Below are 13,054 nucleotides of genomic sequence, written 5' to 3' on the forward strand. Positions count from 1 at the left end.
TATAATTGTTTGAAATACCGGGGAAGATCATCCTCCTCCTAATCAACACATTTTCCTGTAGCTGAGGATGAAGTGAAATTTTAACTTGGGAATGCACGCATGAATATCCAGGGCATAAAACAAATAATAAATCATCCGCTTCGTTGCAGGAAGATGATAACAAGCATTTCTTTTCCAAGGCAGCATGCCACAGCAGGATCAATTTGTTTGTGAAGTGTATACATTGTTTCTTATGGTGTGAACTTTGTATAAACCAGGGGAAATGGCTTCATGTTACATCATATTGATGTTTTTGAAGCATCTCTCTCATCGGATGATTTGGAAGCATCTCTTTCGACGCTTCCTGCCCCCGAGACGAGCTGCTAGATTTATCTTTATTCTGTCGTAGATGTTTTGTGCTGCCTGTTGAGAGCAAGCTGCGTCCTGCGGACGGCGGAGAGCTCGGAGCGGCGCCGTGCCCGGGGCGGGCTGGGGGCGCCGGAGCCTCCCGTGGGACCGCGCTCCGGAGGCGAACAAAGGGGCCGCCAAACCCATCGCCAACAGGTGCTGCGCAAGAAACAAACTTTCTCTGGGATACTACTCAGAGTTACTAAAGGGGAGCGATCCCTCGGCCGCTCCGGGGAAGAGGCAGACGCCAAAAAGTCCCCACGTCCGCAGAGGGTCGGAGAGGAGCGGGACAAAGCGGCGGAAGCCGGCAGAACGTGGCGTGCTCCGGGCACGGCAGAGAGCGTGGCCGCGCACCCGCAGCTCCCCCGGCGCCGCCCGGCCGCGCCGCCCCACCCCACCTGCGGCCGGCCCTGCCCGCGACCCGCCCCGGGCCCGGTGCGCGGGGGAGCCCGGGGGCGCCCGTTTAACCCCTTCGCCGCCGGCGGCTCCGGAAGCGGCGGCGGCGGCCCCGTGGGGCGCTGTGTCCTGCGCCCGGGCGGGGAGGGGTGGCGGCGCGGGGTGGGGGCGAGCGCGGCGCGGGGGGGCGGCGGCGGGAGCCGCTCCCTCCTTGCCCAGCCCGGCCCGGCAGAGGCGGCAGGAGGAGGAGGAGGGCGGCGCAGAGCGCAGACATGGCGGCCAACATGTACCGAGTGGGAGGTATGTGGGGACGCGGCGGCGCCCGCACGGAGCCCCCGCGGGCAGGGGCCGAGGGTCCCGCCGGGCCGCGGGCCATGCGCGCCGCGCCGGGGCCAAGAGCGGCGCCCCGGCCCCTCGGGCTGGCGCGGCCCCGAGCGGGGCGGCCGGGCCCGGGCGGGCGGCTGAGGAGGTGTCCGGTCCGGCGAAGGGTCGCTGGGCCCTCCCCCGCCAGCCCCGTGCGCCGGGTGGGAGCCCGGCCCCCGCCGCCGAGGAGGAGAAGGGCAGCGCCGCCCTCCGCGGGGAAGGGAAGGGGGGAGCGGCGCCGCCGGCTTCCAGCCCCCGCTCCGCGGCGCGGGCCGGGCACGGCCGCCCTCTGCGCCTCGCCTCCTTCCCCGGGGAGCGGCGGAGGGGCCCCGCGGGGCGAGCCAGGGGCCGCCCGCCCGGCCGTGCGCCCCCGGGCCGGGCCGGCCCCGCCGCGGCCTGGCGGGCCCTGCCGGCGCGGTGCGGGGCCGTGCGGGCAGCCCCAGCCCAGCCCGGGAGCGCTTCCCCCCGCGCCGCTCCCCTGCCCCCGCGCCCGCCCTTCCCGCTCACGGCGGAGTTTCTCCGCGCCTTCCTTGGTCTGCCGGGGATAAATAATTAATCCGGCTGTATAACCGGGGGATTTCTGTCAGCTTCCTTTGCTTGCCGCCGTGACCCCCGAGGAGCGCCCTGATACGTGACTGCTTGGCGAAGGGCGGGGGGGAGAGGGCGTTCAGGCGGTGAAAAACACGGCCAACGTTTGTCTTCCCACCCCGAGCCTGTCGAAAATGGCACGGATAACTTTGGCTCGCTCACGGAGGGAACGAACGTGGCAGTGTGCCCAGTGCCGTGGCTCAGGTGCACCGCTCAAGTTAGGTGTGCAGTACTGGGTGCTCAAAAATCGCTCCATCCTCCTGCTCTCTCAATAGCCAGAGCTGAGAGGGAGGATGCGTGGAAATGAGGGGCGATAATAGTTTGAATCGCTTTCTGCTAATGTTTTGAGATATGCTGCTAGAGACACAAATCTTCCATCTGCATGCTCCCTCATTAGGGCACTTAGATTGTAGTCCCATCAGCCTTTACCTATGAAAGTAATCCTTCTCTGAGCAGCTAGCGGGTAGGGTTTACCTCTTAGGTCACCAGTTATCTTTTTTTCGTTATAATCTTAATGAGCAATCGTGAACACTACCCAGAGATCATGTTCTTTCATTAGAACTACCTGAAGTTCCTTTCCATTGTATTGTAGTGTGGAAGTGTTGTAGAAGACTTTTATACATTGTTAACAGTTTCTTCTTCGATTTTTAAAAATAAAGTTTGCAAGGTGCATAAGTCCAACATCAAATTTAAAGCGTGGTTGACATTTGATGGGTACTTTTTCATTGGACAAAAACAAGTTTTCAAAAAACTATTGAATGAAATGCGCTGCTTGTCAATTCTTTGTATGTTGCATGGGAGTAACTTTCAGGACATGAGTAAATTTCTATTTACTCTATGAAAATATTTTTATATTAATGATGCTGAAAGAGACATTGTCTTCCAAGATCCTTGCTAATTTCATAACAATTTCTGCTTAATATAGTTTGCATCTTACTGGACAGAGATAACAACAAGAGAAAGTATCATAAAACGTGCATTACTGATTGGGACAACTGTGCTGCCACAGCACCTGATAATAAATATGATGTGTCATCTCTTACAGAAATGTTAATCGCCATAATATAGAAACTCACTAAAGTGCTCAGGTCTTAAATCTTCCTCATTTATCGTGAGAAGTTGCTCCTTCCCTATCAAGATTTATGAAGTGTGTGGATTACTGGATTACAGTGTGAGCTTCAACACAAACCCTTTAATTTTTTCCCAGCATGGTTGTTAAAGCAGGTGCAGTGCAGTTCAAACTAGAATTTAGGAACAAATTATATTAAATCTCAGTGTAGAAATACATCATGGTCCCAACATTTATGAAGAAATCTCAGCCCTTTGAAAACTTCTAGGCTTAGAAGAAAAGTTTTGCACTAATAATGATATGTCTTTACATAACACCGGGTATTTCAGTGACTTTTCCTTTTTTCCTTGCAGATTATGTTTATTTTGAAAATTCTTCCAGCAATCCATATCTCATTAGGAGAATTGAAGAACTTAACAAGGTACAAATACCTAAGATTCTTTCTTAACCTTTGGCAACAGTCAGTGTGCTTGTTAAAACCTGAGAATTATTTCTATCCCTTAAGATTTTTTACTGTAGTAGGGGTTTCTGGTGGTTACTGAAAACTTGCTATGTGATATTCTCTAATTCTGCCCTGTTACCTAAGGAAACACCCAGTTCTGGGTGAACAGGATTACTCTGCTGCAAAAATTTTCTAACAAATTCTATGAATTCTTGGAGAAATGAATGAATTTTATTCTCTGGCTGACAGTGACACTGTGAATCCATCTGGAATGACAGCCATCATGTAATGTGTCTGCTTTTAGATAGACATCTGAAGAGCTGGAAGGTACCAGCGAGACTTTGCAGTGATCAAATGACAGAATATGTGACTTCTGTGGCTGTCTATTGCTCTGCCTATTGGCAGCTGTGAATGAAGAATGGGCTTTTGAATAAAATACAGACTCTGTTCTCTGTCTTTATCTTGAGTGTATTTTTCTAAAAAATAGAGGCTCTATTGACTGTCATTTTGGGGAAGGCATGATGATTTTTCTTCACTCTGACACTACTAAGAATAATGTGGAATTTCTATGGGTTTTTTTATTATTTTTTTAATATTTTTGTGGGTTTTTTACTTTTCTCTCAAGCAGCATTAAAAATTACTGGTCCACTACATCAAAAGTTAATTGTTAAAATGCCCATCATGATGTAAGTAATGATTAAGATATTTTTTCCCTAGTGGTTAGAAAGTAAATGAAAAAATTGGTGACCTGCAAGTGGTTTTCTTCTTATTAATGAAACACAAGATAATACCATAGCAGACATCAACCACATTAACTCCTAGTGCTGTCCAACACAACATCCACTGAACTTGTGCATGGCCAATAATTTTTGACTTTTATTGGAGAAGAAAATTTTTTATTCACGGTAATTGACATGATTCCAATAATGTATTGAATGTAATGTTTATTATCTTTAAACTGCACTGCTATAATTTAATCTTGCTCGTGCAGGGTAAAACAGAGTCTGTATTGATTTTTTTTTTTCCTTAAAGAGAGGTTGGAGGTTGTAGTCCAGACATCTTGAATGTGAATGGTTTGCTTTCATGTGTGAAAGGTATCAAGCAAATGTGGAGATGTTATGTAAATATGTAATGAAATGCTTTGATTGTTATTTTACCAGGGCCAATATTTTTTTTGTAAGACACTTTATCAAAACATTATACTTTTTAGTATTAAATAAGTAACTCAAGGTAAAAAACTACTTTTGTACCCTTCAAGGAGGAGGATACAGTTCTTCAAATATTAGTAAATTCTTTACAGAAGATCATGGTCCCCATAATGAGTCGTGGAAACAACAGTAAACTAAATAGATTTTTATTTTAGGAGCTGTTGTGACTTTTTCAAATAAACCTTTCAAAAGTCTTTCAAAAAGACTTGTTCAATAAATGTGATTCTGAAAAATTGAATGAGATTCTGAAAAAATGCTAGAGTACTTTGAAATATATATTTCTATCTAAAGCTGGATTATAAAGAAACATTCACAAGATTCTACCAGTTCTGAAGGATTCTTACGTTAGCATGATACTGTCATTGCACCTCTGAACACCTGAACAAAACATAAATTCTGAGGACTCGATAATTGTAGTTAATCCTCTTGTCTGGTCTGAAATTGATATTGGCCTCTCTCAAGAAGATTTTATTTATTGGAGTAATTCTGTTGATTTCGGCTTGACTGATCATGTGAGAACTACTGACATGAGGGAGCACTCCAAGCAGAGAACATTTAATTTGTTTTACTCAGCTGAGGAGGGATTCATCCTGACTTGATTTTCTCTTTCTTTTGTAGACTGCCAATGGGAACGTGGAAGCCAAAGTGGTGTGTTTTTACAGGCGAAGAGATATTTCTAACAGCCTTATAATGCTTGCAGATAAGCATGCTAGTAAGTAGATGGGGTAGGGCATTTTTCCTTACTAACACAGCCCGCTCAATTTCTGCAGCTGCTTAAAATAGCAGGTTTTTTGGCATGTGAAATATATGTTTATGTTAAGCATTTATTAATATCCAGTTAGTTGCTTAGTATTGTCTGATGATCTCCTGCTCCTGCTAGTTGCTTCTGGGAATTAAGTTAAGCTGTATCCATGTGATTGAGACTGTGCATCTGGAAAAAAAAAAAGAATGTATCTTTTCATCTGGAAGGTACAGCTGCATTTCTTTTTTTTAATGTCAAAAGTAATTCTTGGTTGTAAGTCAATTTAAGCTTAAGAGCACTTGTGATTATTTGATATGACTTTTTTGAGTTAGACATAAACATGTATTGCTTAATGTAAAGAATGAAATGCATCATTTGGGACTGAAAATCACTGGAGATTGTAAAAGAGCCGTTATGTGCATTTATGCTAAATATAGCTATTAGTCAAAAAATAGTGAGGGTGGGGTTTTTTTTCTATTTTGTTTCCTTTTTTTTCTCAGAAAAACAACAAGTGGTAATAGGTGAAAAAAGCCGCATTTTTCAACATGAACCTAAACTTTTTTTGGTATCTGCCATTTGGTATACAAGTGAAATATCATAACGTTCCATAATTTTTTGATGAGAAATATAATTCTGAAGAGAAAAAATGCAATTCTGAAAATATAATTCAGAACCTAAAAATCTGAGATGAAGACAGTAATTTGCAAAATACTCCAGTCATATTTGTAAATAACTGAAATGTGAAGTGTGTCAACATCCCTTAAATTTCTTGCCATATGTTATTAAATACCATTTTGATTGTATATGATGCTTGAGTTTTCAAAATTATCTGTGAATAAGTTATGTGGGGGTTATAAATCTCTACTTTATGAAAAAGTTGTCATTATCTAATGTGTTTTAAGAGATTCTCTTGAAAGACATTAGATAATGACAACTTTTTTATGCAGATATATGATGGTGTAATTAGGTGCTTTAAAAATACCCTGCAATTTGTTTAATGTCCAACTCTGGTAATTTTGCTCATCCAGGTACGGTGAGTAAAGAGAAAACAGCCAACATTTGGCTTTTGTTTTATTCTTTTATTGGTCTTAGAGAAGTGGGGGTGATTTGAGTACATAGTATGAAGTACTAGCTTGGTTTTTATAGGAAGACAATACATCTTGCTTATGTACTAAGAAAATGATTTAATGTTTTCTTAGATAGTTGGGTACACTCTATAGTTATTTGTGACCTATTTATGATCATGATCATCAGCCCCCACAATCATTAGTCTTTTGAGTTCTTCCAGATGAAATATATTGAAACATGGAACTTTAGGTGAGCTTCACTAAACTTTCTAGCACCTTTTTTTTTTTTTTTTTTCTTTTCTAGTGGAGGGGGCAAGAAAGTAAGAAAATGATAACAACTTTACCAGAAATACTTAAAAAAAACCCAAACAAACCTGATTTTTAAAAAATGAAGCTTGTAATTTTTTTTTAGTTGCCTTATTTTTTAGAAAAGGGTATGTTAGTCCTGTGGGTACCATTCAGTCTGGAAAAGTAAGATTTTTCTATTTCCTTTGTGAGTTTTAGATTGCCATTTTGTCAGCACTTTGATAGAAAGGATTTGTTGATGGTCTGTTTCTTTTCTCCTATAGCATACTAGGGGTTTGTTGGTGTCATTAGGAGTGCCATGGAGTCTTTCATCTTTTTTTCTCTATTGGGATTCTCTTGAGGTTTTGTAGTGAGGAAACAGAAATGTGATTTCCAGCTGGTTCAACAAACATCTTTAGAATGCCTGTCTCACAGGTTATGAGCCTTCTAACCCAGTGCTCCCATGAATTATGTTTCTCTATGAACATTTTCTCTGGACACAATGTCTCTGTTTGTTCTGACCAATCTGTGGAATCTGTAGTGCCAAGTTCTCTTAGGAGATGTTTGTTACAGTCACAGGGGACAGCACATAGCGAAGCATTGCTCACCTAGAGCTTCCTATACCTCATAGAGCAGATGTAGCTAAATGTCAATTCAATTTAAAGGCTTTCATTCTGGAATTACACAATGTTCTGTTTAAAAATATGGTATGTGTAAACAAAATATTTGTATATTTATGAATTAAATGTTTTGGAAATGTTGTATATAGCTAAACTATTGACACATCAACACTTCTACCTGGTTTGGTATAAAATAAATGTTAAAAGATACAAGTTTTTTAACAAATGGAAACTCCAGTTCAGCCACTGATTTCTCCTGTGCGCCTGTTTGGAGAAGTCCTTTAAGTATAAAATCTGCTTGGTCTTTTCCAGTGATATTTTATATTGCTAGCATTTTTTTATTTCTTTATGATTGAGAAAACTGGTCTGAGTTATGCATTTCTCAAGATTTTGGCAGTTGGTTGGGGGTTTTTTGACTGAGACGTCAATTTCTGAAGGTTATATTTTGAGATGTAGATATGGTCCCATTTACTAAAAGAAGAAAAGAGCTTTGTAAGAAAATATTTTGGAACTTTAAAAAGAACATTTCAGCAACTTGAAAAAGTTTCAGAATTATTCTAAAGAATGCTTGGGAAGCATGAAATAAAGTCGATCTGTGCCTTTATCACTGGTAAGGAGTTGGTATATTGTTTTCCTAGGGTGTTTTTTGTTGTTGCTGTTGGGTTTGGGTTTTGTTTGTTGTTGTTTGTTTGGGTTTTTGAATTTGGTTGGGATTTTTTTTGTTTGCTTTTGTTTTAAGTTGTCTTCCAAAATGTTTCAAGATATTGAAACAAATGGGGGGGGGATCAAATTTTCTTTAGGCCATTCTAAATACTCAGGTACAGAGTAGTTCTCTCGTTTTCAAAGAATGTCATTGATCTGTGAGGAAATTCTATTACCTTCTTTCTTTCCCTAGTGTTTCAGGTGGAATTTAATTAAGGAAATTTTTATTTGTCTGCCAGCATCATGTATGGCATCAGCTTAGGTCTGGGAATAGTTCTAGAAGCTGACTGTAGCCACTTAAATCCAGGGATTTGGAATGTTTAATGGGCACTTGAGGGCTTTATGTTTTTTCACTGTTGATTTATGTTACTACAAAATAGAGTTTATGGTAAGGTCAGCTTGAAATACAAACCAAAATACTGTCCAGGATCACCTTCATTGTCCTGTGCAGCCTCCTGAGCTTAGTGAGAGAGTTCTTTTGGGGCGTTAACACTCACCAGGTTGTTGTTGTTGGGGTGTTAACTCACTTAGGTTGTAATCACCACAGGGTCACTGTGAGGGGGCTGTTCCTTTCTTGGCATTAAAGAATTGACCAGCAGCAGAGTATGGCTTACTGTTGAGGGAAAAGAAGGAAGAGAGATGAGGAGAGGATGGCAGGCGGGACAAGAGACAGATATTGCAACAGACACCCGAGTACGTAAGCGAGTGAGCTTGGAGAGGTGGGACAGGAACACTCAGCTCATTAAAATGGGTGAAGCAAACATAAAGGGGTGCCATAAAGATGTTTCCTAACTAAATGGTGTGGTTGAGAAATGCCCAGCTGTAGCTGAATCTATAAAATGTAGATGATTCTTTATCTTCAGTAGAACTAATGTAAGTATTTTAGGGCAATTTTAATAGTTTTAATAGCTGTGGGGAGGAGACTGTGTCAGCTTTGTACCAACACTGGGTTTGGGTTACAGCAAAGGGCTCAAGTTCTTATTTCCTTCTTTTGCAGTAGATTGCAGAGAATCATAGAATATCCTGTATCACAAGGGACATATGAAGATAATTGGGTCCAACTCCTGGCCCTGTACAGAGACCATTCCAAGAACCAAAGCATATTTGAGGTTTACTTTCTTGAAGCTGACTGGGGTGACCTGAGTGCATGATGCCATTTTTTGCAGTTCTTTGCACTTTATATTCTTGATCTGATCATGTATTATCTTGTAATACTATGTCTGAAGTCATTCTCTTATTGCAACTCTTCAGCCAGCTTTTGCCAAGTCAACCATCTGGTGAGGATATAAAAAAAATTACTGTTGTTGGAGTCCTTCATCTTCTGGTTTATTAAAGAGGGTTTGTTTCATTTAGGTGTGCTGAGATGCTGACTAAATGCCAAGAATATTTCTGGGCCTGTGATAAAGCCCATGCAGAATGTATTTTTTCTCATTAACAGAATTGATATTCTTTGTGAACGAGACAGTACTCAATTAAAAAAAACCTCAGAGATATTTGTTTCATTGACTGAGAGGAAAGGTAAAACGAAATTTTTCTAGATTACAGAAGCTGACAAAAAATGATGTTCAATCTCAATTGTTCTTTTAAGAGATCACTTACTGGCTTTAATTGTTGCACATTTTTAAAACTTATTCTTTTGCTCTTGATCAGTCATGTTTCATGTCACATTGCTTTGTAAAATGGCGTTTCTGCTACAGAATTTTTGTATATGATAGATATCTAGGAGAAGAAGAGTCCTGCTAGGCATTCCTGGTTAGACAATCATTAGGGTTGGAAAAGACCTCCAAGATCCAGTCTTTGACTGAACACTGCCATGTCCACTGAACTTTATCATCAGATGTTGGAGTCTGTACTCAGTTCTTGCCTTTGTATGACTTTGATGTGTTGCAATCAGAAACAAATCCAGTATTCTCTCTCTACTTCAGTTTTTTTTTGCCTGTAAAGCAATGCTCCTATTAGAAGTTCTTATAAAAGTTGGTGAAAAATATTTAATTTGCCAATATGTTTTTATAGTTGCCGTTAAAAGATCTCAGAGTGCTTTACAAACACTGGTAGTTTGTTTTCTATATAATATCAAGAATGTTCCAGCATTCCTGGAAATGGCTCGATCTTGTAGAGCAGTTTAGATGCTGCTGAACCTTCTTACCTTCACTTAAAGGTGATTTGTATATGAGGAGAGGAATATTTTGCCTATTGTCTGTGTTAACTGCCAACATTCTAGATGCATCCGAGAGAAATGAAGCTGTTAATATGCCATCAGATTTTATTTCAGTAGAGCTGCAGGCTAGCAGGTATCATTGAAGATGTTAAGAAAATGAGCTTAACTTGAGCAGTAGTGTTTAGCAGATTACTCATTGATGTTCCCAAAGATACACAAAACTGAAATGTGAATTCCTTTTTGTGTGCCACCAGGTTTTTCAGCATATGGTTGCTGTTGCATAGTAATATTTTTAATACTCAACTCCAGGAAAAACACAAGAATTTTTCCTGCCCTCTACAAAATAAAAAAAATTAAATTTAGAAAGTTGTATTAATAAAGTTATGGGTGTGGAGACCCTTGAGGTTGAGGAAAGAGCTACAGAGTAAAATGTCTAAAACACCTTGTGTTCTTCAGTGTTCTGTTATCTCTGTCACATATTTGACTCAGTAGATTTCAAAATTTTTATAAAATACTATAGCTGGACTATTTTTGTCCAATCAGATTGTAACACAACCAGAAACTTGGTGGATTATTTTTTCTTTGGTTCTGGTTCTTTTTCATTGTAGTAGTTCTTGTACATCAAACTAAACAGGTTCTCATGAAGTATTTCTTCAACCACAATCCCTTTTCTGAAAAAATCACTTTAAGATGACTTTTCCTGTTACCTAATTCAAGTCACATAATGTCTTAGAAGAAAAAGTATGTTTTGACTGGAGATTTTATTTGAAATCTTAAATTGTCTTGTTTTTTGGTTTCACTACTTCCCTTGATACCTCTTGTCTTTGCAGCCTATGTTCAGTTAGAAGCACCTTTGGTGGAATGAACCCAAGAGACAAATATTAATTCTTCTACTGCATACAATCAATTTTCTCTGTCTTGATAATTTTAAATGTTGAAATAATTCATAGTTTCTCCAAAAAAAAAAAAAGTTCCAAACAACAAAAATCAATTCCATGGTGAATACTTTTTTGGTCTTGCTTATGGTCATGTTGGTGAAAAAAACCCAAAACAAAATAAGTGTTTAGAACTTAAGAGCTCAATTGATTTGTGTCTCTTACAGTAGTCTGAGTAACACTTCCATGGAATTTTGTAGCTTTTGGAAAATTTTTTGTTAGGTTACAGTTGATTTTTTTCAATTGCACTTGGTGAGCAGACCTCTCTTGCTTGCTGTTAAGAAAAGAAATCTGTTGATACCACCCTGTGATGAAAGATACCATTTTTCTGGATTTTTCTGGTTTGACAAGAGAAAAAGGAGCTAAGGGCTGGAAAGACAGAGCTGGGAATGAAAGGTAGGAGAGTCTCTTGAATTGTATATAAGGAAGGAGGCTTGGCTGCTAGATATGCCTGAGGAGTGGGTGAACAGACTCGTGTAACTGGTTCAGTGAGATACTGCCTGGTTAATCTCAAGGCTTCTGTAAATATAAACTGGTGTTTGTTTGCAGCTCAGTGTCCCTGGCTCTGTCATCTCTGTCCACACACACACACACCCCCCGAGAATTAGGAGAAAGTTAGTTTTGATCTCACACAGTTGCCCTCTTCTCTTTGAGAACAAGAAATTTTTTCAGAAGTCACTCTCTGTGAGCAGCTCATCAGAAGGCTCTTGGGTTGGTGAATGGAGACAAAACCAAATATAGTAAGCCAGGAAATTTGGGTGTATAGGTTCCAGTGTTGCTTTTGTTGGAATTTTACATGCTAATATTATTTGCAGTCATCTGATAGAGACATGTAAACGAAGCAGTAGCAAATTCAGTTTTGTTGTGTTGCTTCTGGAAATCCTGAAGTCTGTGATGTGGGAGAAACACACCCGAGGAGGACCATTTAAGGATGATACAGATAAGGAATTCTTTAATCAGTGGCAAAGTAGCTTTTATGCTAAGACATATTAGTCTATCATTTTCACTGAAAATGAGCTTGGGGTTTTTGTGAGGAAGACATGATCTCTTTGATCTCCTGAGACAAGGGAGCATCAAGTTTTCCTTCATTTACCCAAGAGAATGCCATCAGTTGTAATTTATTTGAAAAGGGGGGAGAAAATTCAGAACTTGCTGCAATACAGCAAGCCCTGTTGAAAACTACTTCCTTGTCATCAAGGAAAAACTTGTCTCAAGGCTCCCAATTATTCTTTTCAAGGGTGCTTTGGGTAGTGTCATAAATTATGTGTTTTCTTCATTTGATTTTTGTTCAAGAACTTGTGAATGTTTTCTCTTCTCAACAGGGAAAGCAATAAAGAAGCAGTAATGAGGAGTGTTTTGCTTCTGACAATATCTGAGTATTCTTTTTGTGACTGACATTTAGAATTAGTAGCTATATTGTCTCATTAACAAATTTACTGTCAACTCTTGTAGAATTATTAACTTCTGTGTCTGGTCAGGCTCCTCCTTTGGTGCCGAATGGCTTGTTAAATTGTGAATGTTAATGATCTTCTCCTAATGGATGAATGGATTTACAACAAAGTTCATAATTTTAGGAGTTCCTAGCTCTTAGGGAAAACTTGCATAAACACATTTTTTTCACCTGTGTATGTGTGATCTGCGTTTTGATCATGCGTGGCCTCTTCGCATATCAAAATTGTCCATTCTGTGCAATTTGTATAACTACATCTGAATTTTTGCATGGACTGAATTTTTGCTAGCTTCATCTTTAGACCCCCAAAGTCTAAACTTACAATTTTGGGCAAGTGTGTGTAGGTTAATTTTCTTTCAAATTCAACAATCTTCTTTTCAGAGCACAAAATTTAAGAGACTTGAATACATTGCTGCCAATTTCTTTGAATGTAAAAACAAACTAAACCTAAAATCTGGATTAATTCTCTGAATTTGCTGTGAAGAGTGGAAAGCTGCAAAATATCAGTTCATGTTTATGCTTAAAGCTGTTTATAAGATATATGAAGCTCAGTTTTTATTTTTATTACTTAAATACCAGAAGTATTTATTTAGTAAGTTTCCTTGGTAAAGAACTCAGTAGGGTACAAAAGGTGTCACTTTT

The 13,054-nt window shown here is 40.3% G+C and overlaps 1 protein-coding gene across 3 annotated transcripts in view; it reads left to right on the plus strand.

Moving 5' to 3' along the window:
* The first annotated feature begins 973 nt into the window (after window positions 1-973).
* Window positions 974-13,054, plus strand: part of MTA3 (metastasis associated 1 family member 3) — a 139,892-nt gene continuing 127,811 nt past the window's right edge. The window contains exons 1-3 of one of the 3 annotated variants that reach the window (XM_030946551.1): window positions 974-1,083; window positions 3,157-3,224; window positions 5,072-5,165. In XM_030946551.1, the coding sequence (XP_030802411.1) occupies window positions 1,056-1,083; window positions 3,157-3,224; window positions 5,072-5,165 (190 nt within the window). In that variant the 5' untranslated portion in view covers window positions 974-1,055. Of the gene's footprint in view, window positions 1,084-1,667; window positions 1,957-3,156; window positions 3,225-5,071; window positions 5,166-13,054 lie in introns of those variants that run through there. The other 2 variants (XM_030946550.1, XM_030946552.1) reach the window with 2 other exon arrangements.

Source organism: Camarhynchus parvulus, chromosome 3 (assembly GCF_901933205.1).
Source record: "Camarhynchus parvulus chromosome 3, STF_HiC, whole genome shotgun sequence".
NCBI lineage: Eukaryota > Metazoa > Chordata > Aves > Passeriformes > Thraupidae > Camarhynchus > Camarhynchus parvulus.